Source organism: Gadus morhua, chromosome 7 (assembly GCF_902167405.1).
Source record: "Gadus morhua chromosome 7, gadMor3.0, whole genome shotgun sequence".
In the NCBI taxonomy this organism is placed as follows: domain Eukaryota; kingdom Metazoa; phylum Chordata; class Actinopteri; order Gadiformes; family Gadidae; genus Gadus; species Gadus morhua.
Genome location: NC_044054.1, coordinates 24,213,102 through 24,236,285, shown reverse-complemented (window position 1 = coordinate 24,236,285; position 23,184 = coordinate 24,213,102). Strand labels below are relative to the sequence as shown.

General features: G+C 43.8%; 2 protein-coding genes across 2 annotated transcripts; one reads left to right on the top strand and one right to left on the bottom strand.

The window, feature by feature from the left end:
- Window positions 1–183: 183 nt before the first annotated feature.
- Window positions 184–10,069, bottom strand: mpzl1l (myelin protein zero-like 1 like). Its single transcript, XM_030359930.1, has 6 exons — window positions 9,801–10,069; window positions 7,042–7,208; window positions 6,352–6,559; window positions 5,964–6,093; window positions 3,749–3,854; window positions 184–2,859 (listed from the first exon to the last, which is right to left on the bottom strand). Exons 1-6 carry the CDS (start codon window positions 9,871–9,873, stop codon window positions 2,758–2,760), a joined length of 786 nt encoding a protein of 261 aa, XP_030215790.1. The 5' UTR covers window positions 9,874–10,069; the 3' UTR covers window positions 184–2,757.
- Window positions 10,070–11,098: 1,029 nt separating this feature from the next.
- gdpd4b (glycerophosphodiester phosphodiesterase domain containing 4b) lies at window positions 11,099–23,053 on the top strand. The gene is made up of 15 exons (XM_030361927.1): window positions 11,099–13,214; window positions 13,411–13,514; window positions 14,201–14,294; window positions 15,051–15,110; window positions 15,839–15,937; window positions 16,421–16,514; window positions 17,026–17,171; window positions 18,215–18,297; window positions 18,770–18,920; window positions 20,034–20,261; window positions 20,621–20,775; window positions 20,972–21,119; window positions 21,613–21,695; window positions 21,931–22,004; window positions 22,152–23,053. The coding sequence occupies exons 1-15, from the start codon at window positions 13,080–13,082 to the stop codon at window positions 22,259–22,261; spliced, it is 1,764 nt and encodes a 587-aa protein (XP_030217787.1). The 5' UTR covers window positions 11,099–13,079; the 3' UTR covers window positions 22,262–23,053.
- The last annotated feature ends 131 nt before the right edge of the window (window positions 23,054–23,184 follow it).

The window sequence follows — 23,184 nt, the reverse complement described above, 5'->3', positions numbered from 1 at the left end:
CTGTGGTGCAAAGTGAGGTATTAAGTTTTAATGAAGCTACATTAAAGCAAGTGATTGCTTTATGGATAAAAGTAACTGACACCTAGTACCTTTAAAATGGGAGTATAACATGTTCGCCACTACTACACTATAGATGTAACCACACACATTTCCTCAAAAGAATACTTAACTTAAATACACGGGTAGGATTTTGGCCATGAATAGGTTTTATATAAAATGTGTCACAGAGGCTACAGAAGCAACATTATGTGTATAGAAAAATAATATACAGTAAGGGAAAAATAGTTGAATCATATCTTTTCTATTTGGAGTAGATGCTTGAGTCAGCAAATTAAATGTTAAAAGGCACTACATGTACAATATTCCAGTTTGTTTTAAGAAATTAAAACAGAAAACAAGTGTCAATCAGATAAAAGGAGAAACGCCAGGTCCATTGTGTTCATTGAGAGGCAAGCCAGTGCAGATTTTACAAGAGAACAAATAAAACAGAAGTCACAAACAGGCCATCCAAAAGAACATTTTACCAACAACCTGCTTTTCGTTTAAAGTTGACAAACTAACAGCATGTGTTGTATTTCAGCAAAAACGAGCGGCAGTTCTTTGTACATGTGACTTATTTACTGCAACATGTCCCAGAGATCCAAGGGACACCAGCGTGTTGTGGCAGTTATTAACGTGGTCTTCCTTTGTTCCTAGTGAACAGTTAAATAACAGCTAAAACAAAGAATTTAACGATTCCAGCACAAGTATGTAACAGGGCAATGCAATGGACAAAAAAGGCCTTACAGACTTACAATCCCTACAAAGAGTTGAATTCATATCTACCTGTTTCTATTAAATCTTGATGCATCCAGAAACGATATATATACACAAACACACACACACACACACACACTATAAGCAGAATTGGCAGACATTTCTATAGGAGTCGAAATGTTACAAACGCAGTGTCTGATTGGCTCACCTTGATGTGCGACCCAATCAGAAATGGCAAATCCATAGCCTGTATTTGCAGCGTTCCTTGAATCTGAGTTTAGTGCACGGTTATCCTCTGAAGGAGAAGACCGTGCAAATCTATCACTGATCCTCCATAGCAGAGCAAGGCCTCTGTGGCCACTGGAGGTGCTGGAATGATTTACAGTAAAAAGCACTCTCTTATTTTGGAAGAAATATCTACAAAAAATAAATTCATCGCATTTCCGAATGACAAACCAATGCAAAATGCTGCCATTTGGGAGTGTATAGGCCAAACCGTGCAGAGAGTGAAACACGTTTGAGAAATATTCACATACATAAGGCTTCCTTATCAGCTCGAACAACAGAGTCAATGAACAGTGTGGAATGCATTTAAAGCTTGAGCAGGCAAAAACGTAAGTACAGGAGTAAAAACAGAATTTGGCCTGAAAGAAAGATTAAGAACATGATTTTTTCCCCCATTTAGTTATGGTGTAGTTATAACCTAGTTATACATGCAGACAGTCTCTAGAAGGGTTTTCAAATAAGTAGACAATTATTTGGCTTGTGTTTGAAAACAACAGACAAAAAGATTCAAGTGTTAGTAAATCCTATCGGAATATTTGTCTTATTTAAGCATGCATAAGCAGTCGATTTCTGGTAATGAACACATTCTTCAATTTGACATCAATGATTAAACCGCGCCCACAGGCTTGAAGTCCCTCCCCATGACAACATTATCCCAAAGTGTGTGTGATGGCAGCTTCAATACTAGTAACAAGGCATGACCACATTTCTTGAAGAATAACTATGAACTCGAGCACATTTAAGAGTTGGATTTGAAACAAGAGTTTCTGTACCGACCTCAGCATTTTAAAAGAAGTGATTCACCATATTGATGTAACACCGGTTTACTCTACATCAGAGTAGCCAACATCCGCGGAGCATGGGTTTCCCCACTAGACGGCAGCAAAGGTTAGATATGTCCATGTGTCCGGTGTGTAGTTACTGCTGCTCTTGAAGTACCTCAAATCGATGCTAAGTGCTCTCATCACAGAAATGGACAGACAATTAAGAGTATGATTTCCAAATAAATTTAACAAATCCTGGTGCTGCTCACGGCTGCATGCATGAAAATATCATTCATCGGATGCTATGACCGAAACCGTTGCCCCGCCTTGGGCTGAGAGCTAATCAGATGTCAAGAGAAGGAAAAAGGCGGTAACTAAGCATATGACTTTGTGATTGGATGGTAAGGTTAAGCCATAGCCTTAACATTATCATCTTTCCAACGGAAAAACAGCCGTTTAACAGCCATTAATCCAGTCGTAAAAGGAGACCTCCCCGGGAATTTTTCATTAAATCGCTTGCGATGAGAAATCTTACGTTTCAAGACATTTGGTTATTGCAAAAGCAAATGTTGTCCAAAGCCGATGACATGCTATCTATTTGCACTATTGTGTTTGTTTGTTTTTGTTGTTTTTACAGGCTTCTCAATTGCTTCATCATCACAATTAAACACAATACATTAAAATCACATAGTGGCGTGTATCGGTTGAGGAGTAGCCCACTCTTCCCACTCCCCCCCCACCCTAACCTCCCTCCTAAACCTCTAAAGTAAAACTGCGTCGATACATTACCCTTATTGAATAGTCCCCCCCCCCCCCCCCCCCCTCCAAATTGCGATGAGGGGGGGGACGGACATCTGCTCCTTGCTTTCCTGCTGTTATTGTGATGTTTTGTAGCCACAGTATCCGTTCAATCTATTGTCTTTTGGTCCATTTGGTGTTTTGTTATATTTGTCTAGTTTTTCCGAATATCAGCGTAGACGACGGGCTCCAGCTTGTGGAATGAGTTGGGGCTGTTGATGCTGGAGTGATCCAACTGTGCATATATCACCGGGCCCTGCCAACAGAGAAGGAAGGCAGAAGTTGGACTGGCAGAATGGAATCAGCGCAAACAAATATACACAAGATTTAATTAGTGTTACCGTCGTTTTCATGTTGTTGATTTTTTTTCTGTGCGTGTCCAAATTCTTAAAATACAAATCCTATTATAATCCAAAAATGCGTGACAGTAGTTCACTACCCTCCCAACCCCACTGCCCCAATCAGCGTTCCTTAGATGATGAATGTCTTCCTGGACAATGTCGCCACCTTGTGGTGGCGTATCACCTTGCTGTTGCAGCGCTAACCTTACGTTTCAGCCGTTGGAGAGAGAGCGAGAGCGAGGGAGAGAGAGCGAGAGCGAGAGCGAGAGCAAGAGAGAGCAAGAGAGAGCAAGAGAGAGCAAGAGAGAGCAAGAGAGAGCAAGAGAGAGCGAGAGAGAGCGAGAGAGAGCGAGAGAGAGAGCAAGAGAGAGCAAGAGAGAGCAAGAGAGAGCAAGAGAGAGCAAGAGAGAGCGAGAGAGCGAGAGCGAGAGCAAGAGAGAGCAAGAGAGAGCAAGAGAGAGCAAGAGAGAGCAAGAGAGAGCGAGAGAGAGCGAGAGAGAGCGAGAGAGAGAGCGCAATCTATACTCCTACCCAGAGTGCTAATCCACTTTTTAGTCCGCCGAGTCAAACCACAGGGGACCAACCTAAAGCCGAGCCTGGCGACGGAGGCCGTCCTAATGTGCTCAGATCGACTGCCCGTCACCAGGCCCAATCACATTTGCAACAGCCTACCGCAGACCGATAAGAGGATGGGCTCCCCTGAGGTTTGATGTCAGAACGAGGCCTGGCCCTCTCTGGGGTGCTGTGGTGGTTCGGGCCTCCTGTGAGGCGCCGGTGTGTCTCTGGTGGGCTCTGGGCTCCTACCTGCACAGGGCCTGAGGGCCGGCCGCCCACCGAGCCCGCCAGGCTGGACTCCACCTTCTTTCGGGGCCGCGGCGTGGGAGAAGTCGTGCTCTCCACAGACGTGCATCTAGGTTAGGGTTTTGGGTGGTGGTGGTTGTTTGGATAGTGGTGGTTGTTGTTGTTGTTGTCGTTTTGGGTGGAGGTGTTTATTATTTTGGGTGGTGGTTGTTGTTGTTTTGGGTGGTGGTGAGTGGTCAGGGAAGTGGATGTTTTTTTTGTAATGTTGTCGCACAATGTCGACGTGGCGTCGGCAGTTGGAGAGCACAAAGTGGCAGGAAGACAAAGAAAAACAAGAGAGGGACAAACAAATGGGAGACAGAAAATAATAATAATGAGCGATAGGCATGTATGTACGAAGGGTGACAGCCCATAGTGAGCAGACAAACATACTGGGAGGAGCGGAAGCCAACAGGCAAAAGGGGCACTTTGTAACGCTTAAGACAAATTGCCTTTGCCTTGGTGTCCACGATAGACAATAATGCACCTTCCAACGCTCTGGCAATGTACGGTATCATAGCAGTTATGGAATTGGAAGGATTCACCAACAGCATCATGAATAAATTATCTTAAATAACCGCATCTGTAATCAATTGGAACCATATCTATAAAATAACTGTGCTCCACTTTTAAAAGCATTAAACTGAGCTAACTCGAGTATAGTTAAGGTTGTAACTCAAGGTTGAGAGACACAACTAATAACACACCAATAATAACTAATAGCCAGTTGTGTAATAGTACACAACTGATTGTGTGCTGTACTGTTACTATGGCCTGTCAAATACCCAAAACAACATTCCAAAGTCATTTGGTCGTTTTCATGCTATTATGCATGAGGAATACGCCAAGCTTGTTGTTGCTAACTTCTGAATCATACAGTATGAGAAGCCCACTTCCTTTGCGGTTGCACAACCCATTAAGCATAAGTCTTGATCTGAATGGTCTCATAGAAAAAAACACACACCACACACACCACACACACAAATTATTAGCTAAAGGTATACTAACATACTGTTAATGTCATTGTTTTCTAATTAGGGCAAACAGCCATGGTCACGTGTGGCTGTTTCCTAACACGTTGGCAGCTTGCCGATAAGGAACAGTGACTCATGTGCACATGGAAGAGGAGGAGCCTCAGAAACGCGGGCAAACGTCTGGTCATGAAAGGACATGTGGAAATGACCGTTGGGGGTTAGTTCAAGAATGACTGATGTAGTGACAAGTGCAGTGTTTCCCACTGGATTTTGAGCCATGGATGGAAGCATTTGCTTCGGCAGATACAAAATGTATTTAAACAAAGCAGGGAAACACTGGCCTGTCACAGTGGGTTTGGAAGAGAAGAAAACCAGACAGGTTGCATGAGTAGAAAATGAAAAAATAAAAAACGCTTTAGTAGTAGACATGCTGCAGCACGGTGTATGCGTGTACGCCGTGGGAAAGTGGGGGCGGGGGTGTTGTCGTTCAAAGCGCTGTGTGTTTCGAAAGTGATGTTACCAAGACAACCGCTAATAGAGATAGCGTCTAACCCTCAGTGAAGCGTATAGTTAGTCGTTAACCCCTTTCTACACCGTTTCTAAATCGCCACCTTGTTAAACCTTTCTGCAAGCCGAAGAGAGCGCCACGCGGCCCGCTACGCACACACTTGGGTAGAGATGTTCAGCGTGGAAAGGTATCTTTTTACCCAATTAGTACCCAAATCAATTAAACCTTGACAGAGCACCGAAGAGATTACTCCATTAACCCAAACTTTCATGCAGGCAGGGTAAACAGTTTGTCTGCTTTGTTACGGGAGGATTTGGTTAGGACAAGCCAGAAACACAGAGGCAGTAAAAGAGAAAGAGTCCCCCAAACAGGTTCCCCTGTAGTCGCCCGAGGACCATCGTTGACTTGAAGTACAGGAGCCGAGAGGGTTAACTGAGGAGGTCCAAAATTAACCGGAATCCACAGAGTGAGAATAGCCTCCTCGGCCTTTGCCAGAGACACATGAGCAAACCCTCCGCCCCGGAGAGCAGTACACTTGACGGTGGTATTAGGTGTGTAGGACACAGCAGAGACACCAAGGCAATTGGCTAGGACATCCACCAAACGAACATCCTCTCAGAAATCGGATTACATTTGCAAGTGTGTGTGTGTGTGTCTGTGTGCTGTAATGGCAAAACGTAGAGGAAGCAGGGCCTACCCTTCGTAATCATGTCGCGATTGATGCCTCCTTATGATGAGGTAGGTAACCACGGCGATTAGGACGATCCCGATGACAGCGCCGCAAACCGCCCCAACGATGACCGCGGTGCTGTCTGGCGGGAGGGATTCTGGAAATGACACACACACACACACACACACACACACACACACACACACACACACACACACACACACACACACACACACACACACACACACACACACACACACACACACACACACACACACACGATTGAGGGAAAATTGTGTCCTGCAAATACTTACAAATGATCTCTAGAATGCCGACGTATTACAAGATACCATTTCATGGACACCAACAAACTGAAACACACATAGCAAAAAAAAACAGGTGCTTTCAGGTTCACCTCTGGGGACGACCCTGAGCTCGGTGCGGCCCGGCGTGCCCGCCACATCGGGGGGGTTCTTGACGTCGCAGAAGTAGGTTCCGTTGTCACTGAACTTGGCGTTTAGCAGCTGTATGGAGGCGTCCTTCTTGTTGAGGTCGCCAATGAACTGCAGCCTGTCCTTGAAGGCAGCCACCGGGTAATTTATTCCGTTGCTGAAGAACGTAATCTGCATGGTTTGAAAGAGGGCATCGGGATTTACAGTCGATTCCATGAAAAGGGTCCATCTTTTATTTACCAAATTTTACCCAAATTCCCGGTATCGGCACAGAATCAGATTTTTATGATGACCTACTGTATATATTGTATTTGTGTTTAGGTTAACAGCACGTCTTCAAAAAAAGGACAACAAAAGGGCATGACCCAGCCCAATGTTATGAGTTTGTTTTAGGCCGGTAGTACAATCTCTGTGGATGAGCGCTATGATGAGCTATGTTGTGTACAACCTGCATCACACACCGTGGCGTTATACTGCAACTGGCCAAAACATAGGGTTTTACACCTGTTTTGTCTAAATGAATGGTCTTAGTTTAGTAACGGTAACAAAACGGCACAGACGTACCATGTCGAAGATTATGTAATGCATACTAAAGGGTCTTAGGTTCACTGCCCCTTTGACTCTATGCAGATTGGCCAGTGGTTGCCGCTTACTGTAGACGTCTGGTCAGAGCCCAGCTGCCGGATGTGCCAATGCACCGTGGCTCCACTGCTGACCACCTCATTGGACTTGAAGGTACACGTCAGGACGCCCGTGGTGCCGTTCTCCACGATCACCTCGGGGGCCGTCTTTATGTCCACGGCTAATGTGGGCCGCGTGCCTGGGTCGACAAGGGAAGGAAACAAAAAATAAAGTATATGGTAACTGCAGGTTGCCTGGTTGAGGTCCGTTCAGGGGCTGTTCTTGGTCTAGCCTTGGCCCGGACTTAAATAAGAATTATGAATTATGACCACGGGATCGGATAGTTTGTGTTTATGTGTAGGTGGGAATAATAAGAAGGTTCTTATTTCTACGTCTTGTAAAGGCAAGCCTCACAAGACGTGACCGGTGTGTCACATGGAAACATCTAACTGTATGGTCATGTAAACATAGTCATAGCCTACGTCAGCGCTAGTCGAGGATTTGTTCTTGTCATGTCTGCTTTTTATTAGGCTTTTTGGACATTGGAACTGGATTCCTGCCTTTCACAGCTGGACTTTTTGGTCCAGCTGGGCATTTCTGGGGTTGTCTGTATTGCAGACCTAGAATGGCTGCTTTTCAATACCCCCGAAGAAAAGAAAAAGGCACGGGTCAACATGTTGACCGATCAGAATTGAAACAAATCAACAAAGACAACTTGTAAAGGCTGTAGATATTGTTAGTGGGGCGGGAATCTATGAAAACGAATGAGGGTGAATCATGTTTTAAATTGTGCAACACCTTACATAACAGCTGGGGGAAGAAATACTATCAAGGATGTTGAAATATGGAGTCATGTAAGTAAAGACGACCATAGAGGTTAATGTCATGGGAATGCACTCCACAAGGAAGTTGTGGTCTAATGGAACCGTACGTTGCACGGTACCATTAGACCACAAATTCCTTGATGTACTGACCACTGAACAAGTTTCTGATTAAATAAAGCTATCATATTCAAAGACAGAACACTCTGGAGAAGGTGTGTCTATTTGTCCTACTCATTGGGCTTTCACTCATTTATAGTCAGACTTTTAAATCTTTTGTCACATGTTGTAAAGCACATAACAACGACCTATGATTTTTCTTCAGTTACTCATCTTTGTCATGTGTTGCTTTGTATAGTTGCAGAGCAAAACAAAAAAATACCTGGGATAGTTCCAAGAGGAACAGTCACAAGCAAACTCCTCCCTACTCTTTCCTCAATTCTGGTTTGACAGTGAAGAAAATGTTGAGAAGACCGTTGGATTTTCTGCAAGTGCAAACTTGTGTAACATTATCGTTGTGTGGCAACAACGAAAGTAATGTCTTGACGGTGCTAAGAAAGGTGTTCCTCTCTAAACATTTTCTGTTTAGTGCCGTTGGTTCAGCCTACTCACTTAAAATGTTGAGGAGTAACAGTTGGCCACTTCTAATCCTTCTTGGTAACAGAACATTTACACCGCACTATCTTGTACTTATTTAATTATATGTGCTGCTCATCATTCAATCACATTAGCAGATGAAATAGGATGGAGATCAAAAAGCACACATTCATCCAAACCGGTTAAACCTTAGTCAGGGTCATCAGGGGAGGAGCCTGTCTCAGTTGACATAGGGAGTGCAGGGAAACGCCCAAGATGAGCATCACTTCATTGCACACAAACAAATATAACACACACTTGTATCCATGAATAATTATATCAGCAAATAACAAAAAGACAACAAAATTAATAAATTGTGCACTATAATTGATACTGCAAAATGTTACCATAAATGGAGAGCTGTGAATGCTTTGTTTGATTCAACTGCATAAAGCTTACGTCCGAATAAATATCCCGTCAATCTATAACCGTGCAGGAGCGCATCGAGAGCATTGATGACAATGGAAAGCAAAGAATGGATCAACAGTACACCTACCCCTCAACCATAACCGGAAACAAACCTTCCATAGCTAAAATATTTATATGTTGAATATGACTGCTCCTCTGAAGTATAAATCGTAATGTGCTTAAGTCAGGAAAGGCTTTGTCACTTTGTATACGAACAACTGATTTTGCAGGACTGCGAAGGGAAGACCACGACAGCAGATGGTTGAACAGGATTGATCCTATTCTGTGCACATCCTGTTGGTTATCGCACTGGGAGAAAATACACAGCCCTAGTTTCCCTCGTTGCTCTTATCGTTAGTGGCTGGCTTCATAAAAACACACGCCACATATGACCTGCTCCAAGTGACTCGAATTGGAAGCAGGATTGCTGTGTTTCAAAATGATCCCGAGTTATTATTTAAGGGCTTGTCCACCACCGTTATTACATAATACCGTGATCAATGTTTTAATGAATGTTGACACATTTCCTTGGCCAGAGAAGGGTGAATGGATGAACGATGTGTACCTCTGCTGTGTGCTGGCGGGGGGTTATCACCCAGCCTTTTGTTTTGGTTGCTGATGGCTAGCTACGTTACCAGAGCTAGCGTTAGCCTTCAGCTATCTGAAAATCTGGAGTCACAGACGACCTAATGTTACATCCTTTTGGGATAACCATAGAGAATGGGCGTTCACTCGGTTGAATCCGTAAAATAGCGTCTTGTTTTGCCTTATCGACAAAGCTGCCCGTTTGCTACTGAGTTTATCAAGCCGTTGACCATTGGAAAAAAAGCAAGATAACGTGTACGTTGCCTGGCTCACCGAAGATCCGACATGATACCTCATGAAACATTACTTGGATTATAGACTCGATTGCGGGCACTACTTACCGAACACTGCACACAACGTAAGTCCACTAACTAGAATGCCATTCCAAATGGCATTTAACCATTTTGGCTCCATAATTTTGTAAACACGGATAGCTCCACCACCCTCTTCTTTTTCCTTGTATTCCTCTTGCCAGCAATCCCAAGTCAGGTCCTTCCTTCTTCTTATGACTTTAGCCTCATGACTGCGTTTAACTAATGCTGCCCTCTAGAGGTTCATTGGACGAGTGGCAGCACCTTGCAACCAACAGCGACCCCCGACAGTGGCAGCGTCATGTGCCAGCCCAAATTAGGGACGCCACGCCTTCTTTATAGGTCCATGCGACACGCCCTTTCCACCCATTACGTCATAGTATAACTAGAAAATGCATTTCCTGCAAAAAATGCGGTGAGTGCGGTAGTGCGGTTGAAAATATTTTTTAATAAAGCCACATAGATTAAGACATAAATAAACGTTAAATGGCTTAAATCAAGTCAAGGGATTTGAACAAAAGTCTAAATGGAGTAAACAATGTAAACATGCACACAATTTAAATGTCAGAATGGGCAGACGGCTTCAGTGGCGAAGTCACGCCTCTTCCGGTAGAGCTCATGGGACCTATGAGATCGAAAAATATGAATGGGTGTCAATGGTGAGAAAATAATTATTTTCTGGTCCCAGTCTTTATATGCCCTGGATTACACATATGTTGTTTGTGGATTTAAATGATAATTTTTCATGCAAAGAAAACTAAAAATGTTCGTGAAGAAGTTTGATAATTTTAGGTTTTATGTGAGGCCGCTTTGTGAACTACAACTCTTCGCTGCTCTCGACGCATATGATATACGTCACCACACCCGCACTTGGAACTCGGCACAGAGATGGCACATAGAGATGGCACATAACTAAAACTCTCCACATGCCCCGACTTATAGTGGTTTTCACCTCTTTCTATGTTTTTATCCTCGCCTTCAAAAAAAGTGGTAAAGTGGAGCAGAGAGATCGCCATCTCTGTGCCGAGTTCCAAGTGCGGGTGTGGTGACGTATATCATATGCGTCGAGAGCAGCGAAGAGCTGTAGTTCACAAAGCGGCCTCACATAAAACCTAAAATTATCAAACTTCTTCAGCAAAAATTTTAGTTTTCTTTGGATGAAAAATTATCATTTAAATCCACAAACAACATATGTGTAATCCAGGGCATATAAAGACTGGGAGAAGAAAATAATTATTTTCTCTCCATTGACACCCATTCATATTTTTCGATCTCACAGGTCCCATGAGCTCTACCGGAAGGGGCGTGACTTCGCCACTCTATGGGACCAATATGTAGAATATGACGGTTTGAAACTAAAACTGTGATTCTGAAGAAAGTTTAAATTGATATTGGAATTCCGTTTGACTCCCATGTTATAAAAAGATAATATTTTTAAAATAGAATATCTTAAAAAGTATAAAATATTTAAAAATTTGAAAACAAGCACGCGATTCCAAGCAATTTTAAAATTTGAATGGAGACTCTAGGTGAAAAATTGAGGAAGGAGATAGGTCCCAAAGTTTGTAGAGAATAATAAAGAAAGAAAGAATAAAACTTATGAAGAACGATAGTTGAGCGCTGCATGTAGCACTCACCTGATCAATGTTGTAGGCCTAAATCCCATAGACTTACTCAAAAAATCTTGAAAGTTGGTGCAAATTGTATTGAATGATTGATTACTGAACAGGTTTCAAAGTGGTTATAGATCAGTGTTCTGCTGTTTGTTATCATAGTAGCCTAAATAAGATGCATACATAGCCTATTTAAAATTATAATAATACAATAAAAGTATTACCTGCCTCTAACATATTTAAACATAGCAGCACGTCCGGGGTGGATATGTATTTCGTTCATTTTTGGCCTATTACTATAGTTGCCTAAAATTTCAGTCACTAAACCCAGTCAATATTATTCAGTCTCTTTTTGCATTCTTGTATGGAAGACGCTAATGTTAGATGACTCAAACAACCTGTAGCCATGACAACAAAGTGGGACCTTGACACCATGACGATAGACTCTGGCTCTATAATGCCGGGATATCCTCTGAATCTGATGTCAGGCAACTCAATCAGAGTTACCACGACTGACATGGTCATTCTAACCACAAACCACATGAATCATATCACATAATGCACGCATTGTTAATTCACTGCACACTAATGTTATTCTAGTGGTGCAAACATACAACAATTTGACTTTATCTTTAAAATATATTTGCCCCATGCCAGGATATATGAATATGCCAATCAAGCACGTCCATATAAGCCTCTAAGTCTCTAAGCAAAACCAATAGACTTTCCATCAATTCATAACACAATCGGTTGCTCATTTTTCTTGAGTATGAGAGAAGGAAAACATTTTATTGTAATAAAGGTAATTTGAGATATAATTGTTTTGTAGCTACTTCCTCCCTGATAGGATTGGTCTCAGCCTCACTTGAGTCGTTGTGTGGGTCAATGTCAATGTCAAATCTCAATACTGAAAGTACAATGTAAAATATGATTATTTATTTTGTTGTATTATGGTTTATCCATATTGGTGCCTCATCTCATTTCAGTTTGACTAAATCAATTGTTTTTGATCAACAATGTACCATTCATTACATTTTATATCAGAATCTATTTTATTTAGTAGGCCTATGGGTATTTATTTTCCTCAAACAATGTTTTATAGATTATTTTAATCAATCTCTCTTAATTGCTCTGAATATGGCTAAATAAAGAATTCAAACACTTTCTAACTTCGTGAAATAAAGTGTTGGGGGAGTGGCCGTGGTGTGGTGGCTGTTCGCGTATCGCCTAGGCTGAGGATGCTGAATTGTAGCGTTATCCTGGTTTACCCAACGCAATTTCCGGTCCAATAGTTCCTATGAGCTTAGTACTCCAGTCAACAGTCCCAGGAGCAAGTCGGAATAACAAATGGAAAGATAACCACATCATTGACAAGGATTATTAATATGTCACGTTGTGACAAAGAATGTGACAGCATTATCCGTAACCTGTAACGGATATCCCTCCCTGGCTCTCTCTCGCCTCTAAACCCATGCAACTGAAAGTCCCGCCCTCTCGCTAGTCAGAAGAGCCGATTTGGAGCATCCCCGTTCGGGTGCGTTTTGTTGTGGGACGAGAACGCCTGGGAACGAGGCGAAGTAAGCATCGTTCGTCTGGCCTATATTCCTGCTCTCAATCCTCGACAGTACACCTGGGAAGTAACTGCTGGTTAGAGTACATGTAATAAAGCGTTTATGACGAGAGGACGAAGCGGCTCATGTCCCGCTCTTCGACCACCGTGTCTGGGATGATGCCCAACAGACTAGTCCGGTGCCTGGCAGGTGCTTATGGCTGTCAGTGGAAGCGGTACCGGGGGACTCACATGCAGCAAGGGGATTGTTGTTGCAACAAGGTAGGCTATGCACGGTTACAGCAACTACCCGCACAAGTCCTTCATAATTCCGTTATCTGTCCTGTTTTACAAAAAAATCGAAGAATTCCAAGCTATACCGTGGGTACGACCATTGTAACTTAAGTAACTTAACTTATGTAAACGGATTTTGACGATGAGAAGACAAACGTTATTTTCTTCTTGTTTGTGTGTGCAGTTGGAAGGGGCAAGCTTTGCTCTACTTCTAACAGCCTTCTGCTTGACCCTGGTGTTCCTGTACTTTTGGAGCCAAGCACAGAACGACTACAATGATTTTGACTGGTGGGTCAAGACTAAATACCTAACACAACCTAAAGCATCCGGGACACCCTTCACATGAACAATAAGCCCTGTTGTTCCACAGCCAAGCCACTTTCGGCAGACAATATATGGCTACAAACTAATCATTTGGGCATTTTAGGTGTAGGCTTCTTTACAGCAAACGGCGTGACAGTAACTATAAAAAAATATATTGTTGAAAGGAGGTGCTTTAAAATGTCGCTGTCAATTGTCAAATGACACTCAAAGTAGGATGATAAGCAAATAGCGGCCCCGGAGCTGCCACTAATGACCATATATCTAATGGTTCATTACACATTTTTTGGCACTTTTGCAGAACAATGAGTTACCTAAATAATCAGAATAATGTACAGTAGGCTACGGTACTGTTCTTTTTCACGCAAAATCAACGTTCAGTAAATGCGTTATGAAATACTAAAAGATATGTGATGCACTTACACAAACACACACACACACACACACACACACACACACACACACACACACACACACACACACACACACACACACACATACACACACACACACACACACACAAACTCAAACACACACTATGGAGGAGCACGAATCTCTGTAAAATGATCTGCTTCCAGTCTGCGCTCCTCCTCGTCTCCCTCTATAATTAATACTGAGGTTGTGTACGTGTGTTTATTTGCTTGTGTGTGTAGGTTTAACTTTATGAACCTGGGCTTCTGGGTCCCGTGGTCCGTGGTGCTGCTGGTCGTCGCCGCGTCCTTCTTCACGTACACGGCTGTGCTTATGGTATAAGTCAGAAAAAAGGACAAGATCTGTTATTTGTATTTAATTACTTTAAAAGATCTTTGCTGCATTAGTAGTTAACAAAATACATTTCAAAATAAAAGTGTGTGTTTGCGCCGCGGAAGCGGCATACCATACCTGGCTCATTCCCTGTATCGTGTAAAAAAGAGGTCACATCAGGTCATGTGAGGAGTTGTGTTAAGCATGTGATCTGGGAACGTCGCTCAATGCCAAGCACAAATAGATGAAATGTTCCATTGTTTGTAATTGTTCATCCAATCATTTTGGATTCACCCTGGATACGTTCTAGCGTGTTGCGGTGACTGCGACTGGAGGCCTGGACTCTCCTTTTGGTTATCCTGCCCAGCCCCCCATCAGTGATTTAAAATGTTTTACCTGTATATATGTATGTATGTATGTCAATCATGGAACCAATTGCACGCCTGACCATCCCTGGAAGATGGAATTCCCTCACTCTGCGTTCCTTCTCAAGATTTCTTCCTTGCTTATAAAGGGAGTTTTTTCTTAAAGCCTAAAGTCAGGGGGTGTCATAACCTTTTGGCCTGTTAAGCCCTTTGAGACTGTACCTGTGATTAAGGGCTATACAAACGCAATTGAATTGAATTGAATACAATAATTCATTTGATCTATTTTTGAGAAAGGCAAAGCAGCTCCATCAAGCTATCGCTGTGTTATTGACTCTGTCTTGTTCTTTGTCGATGTGTTTGTGTGTGCTTTTCATCATATCCTTCCTCACAGCTGCTTGCGGTGTGTTTGCTATCTGAGGGCCAAAAACTCTACTTACACTGGAGTCACAAGGTAACTGCTGCCAAATCCTAGTATTGTCTTTGGACGGACTCATTCAAGGTCTTCCTGTGTTTTCACTCCCGAGAACTGTATGGGGAGTGAGCATGTGGTTCTACTGTGTGACCCATGAGAGGAATCCCACAGTAGGGAGGGACACCTCCTCCCAGTCATGGTTTATCTTGAAATCATAGAAAAATAAAACTAAGTTCAACCCAAATTATACAAAAAGCGTTTAATCCTATGGAACCCAATGTGTTGGTTTTTGTAAAACCTTAAGGACTTTCACGAATGCTCAACGCATTAATTTCAACTCGTACGCGGATGTTCCCCCATGTTCCTCACAAGAGTGAAGAGTTGTCAAGAGAAGGAGAGCAGAAAAGAGCAAGATTTACGATACAAAGTGTTCCCCCCTGAACAAATCAGGAAAGCAATGCCCTGATTGGTCTGAAATAAGCTCTAAAATCCTCTAACCTTATCTAATTTCTCATCCAATAGCAGGCACGCAGTCAACCAGAACAGATATTTAACAGTTTATTTCACTCACTCACTGGATGTTAAGGCATTTCTCACAAAGGACACACTGAAATCTTACCTACCTACCTTTCCAAAATAAAATATTGAATTAGAAATAAAATAAAATAGTGAAATTACGATCAGACATGTGCTGGGAATATTCTAGTTTTTAGGCAATCTGTCAATCTACTCTCATCTCATGTTTACGGTCGGCTTTTTCCCTGCAGATTGGAATTGGGGTGAGCCTAGTGTTCTCTGCGGGTGCTATCGCCGTATTGACCGGCCTGTGGGGCGATGAGTGGGAGACACTTGTGCTCTCTTTCCAGGTGACACCTATACCTTGATATCGCCTTACCTGTAAAGGCCCCCCTAACCCACGCACGCACGCACGCACACACACACACACACACACACACACACACACACACACACACACACACACACACACACACACACACACACACACACACACACACACACACACACACACACACACACACCCCTATTCAATGTTTTACCCTTGGCTGGACTGTTCACTGGAGTCAGCTTGCTCATGCCTAGGCATCCAGACCAGAGCATCTTCCACAGGTTACGCCAAACCTGCCTTTTCAGTTCCACAAGGAGATTAACAATTTGTTCTGTGGATTTTCTGCATTATTGCAGTCAAGTGCAGCAAGTTAATCAATCAATCCATTATTAACATAAAGTCATGATTCCTAACTGATGGTCCTCTGTGAAGTTGTAAATACACCTGAACTCCTGCTCTGTTTCTTTCCTGAACTCCGGATATACGTCCCCACCCCGAACAGGTGACTGCACCTTATTTGCACGTGGGGGGCGTTCTGTTGGCCACGGCCCTGGGCTGGCCAGTCGCTTTGCATTTCTTTTGCATGAACAGCAGAGGTGAGGCAATTGTTTCTCTGCTGCAACTTCATCCTGTATCCATAATGCTGTTGGGTGAATTAAACACAAACAATTAGTGTTGGATGAATTGAATGTTTCCTTTGCTGCTAGTAAATTCAAGAGGCCACTTTATAAATTATCCTTGCGCTTAGAGATAGCTCGCTTCCTCTCTCCAATTACAAGGAGTTAAGTAAGTCAGCATCTACATTGCCACTGTAGCCACAAAATTGGATACTGAGGCCATGCAAGTCTCCAGACTTCCTTATCATGTAGATTCCTTTGGCCAATTCATAACCCCACAATGGCCAAGCCACAACCCTCCTTCCCGTTTCCGTATACAAAACAATGTTCACCCATTATCTCTCTGACGATATTTGGTTAATGCACCCAGTCGGTTTTCCCCCTGCTCATGCTCCGTCAACTCAAATACTTTGCTGTCAGGAAAGATATCATTTTGATGTTCTACTTTGACTCTGTTGTGTGTGTGTGTGTCCTCGTACCTCTGCTCCAGTCAGACAGGCCCTGGTCCTGGCCCTGTACCTGGGGGGTCTGGTGGCTCTTTACCTGTCTCCCCTGGGGATGTACTCCCCCTGCATCATGGAGAAGGGCACCCTGGGACCTGCTCCAGGCCTCATCGGCCACAGAGGCACGCCCATGGTGAGCTAGTGAACCCAATTTGCTTGTGTTTCTAGCCTCTGGCCCTTTGCAAGGTGAGGAGAAAAAGGACACATGCTTCTGATGAATATACCTTCCTACATTTACTACTTAAATTATCATCAGGATCATTGCAGACGATCCGGTTATATTTGCCAGCTCAGCAGAGAAACTGCAGAGCTTACTCTCCATTTACGACAACACCTTTAAACTATACGGAATGCAAATATCATATGATATGACTGAAATTGTGGTATTCAATGTTGATGAGGGATTAATGGACCAAGAGAGAAAAGGAGAAAAATATCAAAAACATCCATAGATTTGAGTACCTGGGATATACCATCACGAACTCTGAGACAATCTCATCTTCGCATAAGGCTGGCCACTAGAGTAAAGTTTCTAACGACGTGTGTCCGATCTCGTCTCCTCTATGATGTTCAAGCCTTGGAACTCACAGAGTACAAACTCAGCCAGGTTGAGGTCATATTGCACAGGTTTCTGAGAAAGATGGTACAATGTGGTTCAGAACGGAAAAATGCTCCTAGTCGGAGTGACAGAAGAAAGAATAATGACCCAAAATTACAAGTCAAAGGTGACCTAGACTAGAGTTTCAAGGTCACTAACGATACCCATCCCACTACCTAACTTTTGCTACCTACATCTGAAGTACGTAGGTCATGTATGTAGACTGGGCAATAGCGAACTACAGAAACAGGTTATATTTGACCTGAGGACACCAAAAACGATTTTGATTTGGATAGAGGATGGACATGGATGTTCAGCAGGCCCGGAGAATGATGATGAAGAGAACACAGAGAGAGCACTACTTGAACCACAGATTCAAGAAGGAGCGCCCCGACGCCAGTACTGCGGCTAACGAGAATATATGATGATGACGATGATGAGGAAACTATCCAGGCCTTGCGTTTAGCTAGTGCTAGATAGTTTTACCCAAGAATATGGTATGCGTGGAATATACGGCATGTAGGGTATTTGTCTATGTCCAATATGTTCAGCGTTTGATTTTCCAACTACCACAACAGCTGGCTCCGGAAAACACGGCCATGTCCTTTGAGAAGGCGGTGGAGGCAGGAAGCCTGGGCCTGGAGGCAGACGTCACGATAAGGTGATTCATTTCGATGTAGTGGCTTGTCTCTGCGATGTGGTTACACGCTGTTCCGAAGCTAATTTCTGTGAATTTTTAATTCATTACATGCATGTCACCATGGAGCAGGTAGGGGTAGGCCATTTGCTTAAGCTCCATTTGCCCCTCAGCCTCAAGCCAAATTTAAGGTCCTCCTTTCTGTTCAGCTGTGTGTGTGTGTGTGTGTGTGTGTGTGTGTGTGTGTGTGTGTGTGTGTGTGTGTGTGTGTGTGTGTGTGTGCGTGTGAATGCTGATGAAGAAAGAAAGAAAGAAAGAAAGAAAATTGAATTCCTGTCTACTCCTGCTCTAATATTCTTCAGCGATGTTTGATAAAAAAAGACCTTTAAATTCAACCGGTTTAGACCCATGTCTGGCTACACAAGTCGTGCATGCATCTTGGATGGGTTGATCAAAGGGTTCCTCATGCTACCCTTCTCCCATCACCCCATCACAGCTACGACGGGGTGCCGTTCCTCATGCATGACGTCACTCTGCTGAGGACCACCAACGTCCGGGAGGTTTTCCCCGACCGCACGCACGCCCCCGCTGCCCTGTTCTCCTGGGCCGAGCTGGAGAGCCTCAACGCCGGAGCCTGGTTCCTCTCGGTCAGTCGCCCACTCCGCCCTCTCCGGGGGGGCCGATTAAACCTCTGCACAACGGATGAATGGATTAAGTTTCAGAAGTCGTTGCAATGTTTTGAGAGTGGGTTAGAGACAATGTGGCCGTCCTCTGGTGTAGATAAATGCTGCCTTGCTAGTATGTTCATACTTTATCTTGCAATGCTTTCACTCTAGTGGGTGTTAGGTTATCAGACCGAATGTACGTGAAAAATCGGTTCAGCTTTTTTGGAGGCGTTTCATAATTTTGAACCCCCATGAAGTCATGCTTTGTACTCTGCACCACAGAAACAAACAAGACAACACGTTCCCCTGTATGCTGGAATCAAAAGCAATTATAGTGTGCATCCAAAGGGACACAAAGGATCAGGGCATGAGCATGCCCTCGCTTCCACACTGTAAGGTCAGAGGTCAGCAGACAGTGGATTTCTACAGTGCCAATGCTAGATGCTGTTGATTTGTAACCTTTACAGGCACTTTATTACAGTTTACTATACTGGCCGAGTTTGTCTTCTCTGTTCATAGTAAATTACGCGTCATACATCTAGGTCATTGGTTCTCAAAGTGCGGCCCACGGGCCAATGGCGGCCCGCAGAAACATTCCTGGCGGCCCGCAATGACATACAGATGTAAGTAAAAATTATTATTATTTTAACTTAAACAAAAATAAATAAATATAAAGAGAAAAGTCGACTCTCTCTAGCTTTCAATTAAAGCTTTCAAATTTCAAGTTACATTTGTTAGTTTTAATCCGACTGTTCATTACTTTGAAAGGATGAACCTCAGTTTCGTGATTTAGACCTCACTTGACCTCACTCCCAGAGGTCCACGGTGCAATGGTTTTTTTCACCACTGGGATGCTGACGGCGTTCCCGCCTGATTTTTTTTTCTTTGGCGGCCCTCAATCAAATTTTGGGTTCCGAAATTGGCCCTAAGCTGTCCAAACTTTGAGAACCCCTGATCTAGGTGGACACAACCACTTATGATTTCAGAAGAGGCAGGTTTTCCAAAAGGCTTGTAATGGCTAGTCACACTCACACCAGGTGGTATAATATGTCACCTTTAAGAAAACATAGGTTGTGTCGCCCTTTCTTGTCGCAGCACAATCCTTTCGGCACTGTGGCGTCGCTGGGTGCGGCGGAGCGGGAGCGAGCGGGGAACCAGTCGGTGTGCAGCCTGCGGACCTTCCTGGAGCTGGCCGCCGCCCGGCGGGACACACTGGTGATCTTTGACCTCTACCGACCGCCCAGAGGTCACCCGTACCGGGACAGCTGGATCCAGCGTACACTGGAGGTCATCCACAACGAGTCGTCCATACGGTCGCAGCAGGTGAGGGGGGGTGAAAGAAATAAAATTACATTCAAAACATCAAAAAAATGCAAAGATAAAGTGAGAGAGGCCACACGAGGGATGTAACAAGCAGCAGAGAACAGTCTACTACAATAAAAAAATGTTTACATTCCTGTTTCATTCATGCCGGTTATTGTCTATTTGAAGTATGTTTTTTAATCATAAATTAAACACGGGACCACACGAGAGGGTCAAAACGTGCGTATGTGTTTGTGTTTGTGTGTGTGTATCTTTCTGTATCTATGTGTGTATGTATGTGTATCTGTGTTTATGCGCGTGTGTGTGTATATGCATGTATGTGTGTGTGTGTGTGTGTGTGCGTACAACGTGTGGCCCAGGTACTATGGCTGCCCCCGGACTTGCGGGCCGTGGTGCAGGAGATAGACCCTGAGCTCCAGCAGACGTCCAGCCGGCTCCCCCTAGAGGAGCTCCGGCGCAACCGCATCGTCAAAGCCAACCTGCACTACAGGGACATGTCCACCGAGCTCATCGGGTAAGCCCATGGCTGAAACCGATTATGATCGAGAGCCCATGGCTGGATAATAACCATCTCTGAGGTTTACATATGAACAAAGATCAATCGACCCTTTCCTGCCCGCTACCACTTAGCAGCTACTGAGCAATGCTGGAGCAGCGAGATACCGTGACAAAAAAAAAAAGAAGTGTAAAATGGAAACTGTCTGGCGCAGGGAGTATGCTGCGGCGAACATCACCACCAACCTCTACGTGATCACCCAGCCCTGGCTCTACTCCCTGGCCTGGTGCGCGGGCGTGCACTCGGTCACCACCAACGCCCCGCACATCCTCCGTGCACTGCACACACCGCTGTTCCTCATGGTGGGAAACACAGTGTGGGTGTGTGTGTGTGTGTGTGCGTGCGTGCGTTTGTGGGTGGGTGGGTGCGTGCTTTTTTGCGTGTGTGCGTGGCGTGCGTGCGTGTGTACTTAGTAGTTAACCTAAGAGAATGAGATCATTTGTCTGGATGGGCTTTAAAGATATTCAACACTTTGAAAAATCCCTATTGGTGTGATGTTGATTAGCCATCAGTAAAGGGGGGGACATTGTGAAATGGCTTGTTATGGCTAAACAACATCGCTGCTGGTGGGCAAATAAGGGACCCCTAAATATTAATACATCGTCTGCCATAGGAGTGAGTGAGAAGATTTTTCTCTCTCTCTCTCTCTCTCTCTCTCTCTCTCTCTCTCTCTCTCTCTCTCTCTCTCTCTCTCTCTCTCTCTCTCTCTCTCTCTCTCTCTCTCTCTCTCTCTCTCTCTCTCTCTCTCTCTCTCTCTCTCTCTCTCTCTCTCTCTCTCTCTCTCTCTCTCTCAAGACTCCAGGCGAGTATAATGTGATGTGGATCCTGACTGATGTAGCTTCCTTCATACTGGTTCTTCTCCTCTTCTTCTTCCATTGGTGAGAGATCGACGCACTGGAAACAAGTGGTTTAGTTTAAAAGTAAACAAAGCAGATGGGAACAGATTTCCGGTGTCCTAAGCTCCTATCAATATAATAACATAATAATCGTATCCAGGCCATGTAACACACCCCTATAACGATTAGATTCTCATCTTTTAGTCTATCATAACCATTGTTAACCCTAACCAGGGAAAGGTATAATTATTATATGATTGTTTTTCTTTACTCACAGGTGGCGCAAACAGAGTCTTGCCTGCAGTAAATCTGCCCTGGAGGAACCGGGCACCTACAGGAAGATCAGACCAGGTGACCCTCCAAGGGCCCCCAGAGGGCTTCTACACACGAGGCTCCCTGTAGCCAGAACCTGGACACTCATTCCTTCAGAATTCACCAGTTCTCATATCAGTATATTTCAATCTCTTTTTTTTTTTTATATGCTCTCCCTTGGAACAGAGATGGGTGACGTGTGGTCCGTCCCCACCATCCCCGCCCAGAGAGAGCAACGCATCGCACTGACTTCATCGCTCGACTGGCCAGCGCGAGGGAAGGAGTCCCCTGGCTGATCCCATACTCGCACTGCCAATGTTGGATGTGGACAGAACACAGCAGCCTCAGATTAGTTGCACGCAGCTGTAGGGATTTAGTTTCGCTCTTAAGGTTGGATATATTTCTTTAAGGAAAAATGCATTGAATCCCAGCTGAACATTTCTGGCTGTGACCCCCAATGTCTGCCGCAGAACCGTTTAAAACCCGTATCTCAATAGATGAACTGGGAATTCAGGGACCACAATGGAAATCAGCTTTCGGGTTTTATTGGTTCATCCCTGACTATTTATCTATTTTAATGTATGACAGAGTGCTGTTCATATTTTATATAAAAATGGTCAAAATCAATCAATCCCATTCGAAGAGCATCTGCTGAAATGGTAAAAAAAACTAGCAATATTAAATGATGTGAAATCATCGCATGGTGAAAACGGTTGACCCCCAGCCCTTTAAAGACCTAATTATAGACATTATATTGTGATGCCCTCCGTTCACATTGTCTTTGATCCAAAGTGACTCGAGGCTCAGAACACCCGAAGCATACGATCAGGATCGCAGCAACTAGTGCCTGATTACCACGCCTCTAAAAAAAACGAAAGAGACATAGGGAGTGATTCACTAAATAGGAATCAGAAAATCAGGGTGCATTAAAAAGATGTCATTAGCCCTTTTGCTAAATCAACTATCAGAGAATGTAAAACAGCTGTTTTTTGTTGTTGTTTGAAGTTGAAGAAATCCTAAGATAATTGATGATTTATTCTAGAAAGCCCCTGGGAAACATCTGTTTGGATGATTTGATTGATGATTCTGGATTTGCTCTTTTTAGTACAGTTGGACAAATGGAGAGTATATTATATTATATATGATATACACCTTTTTTTTCTCATTAGAATGTCAGTACTCATACAAGCCACATGACATGACACAACATAAGAATATA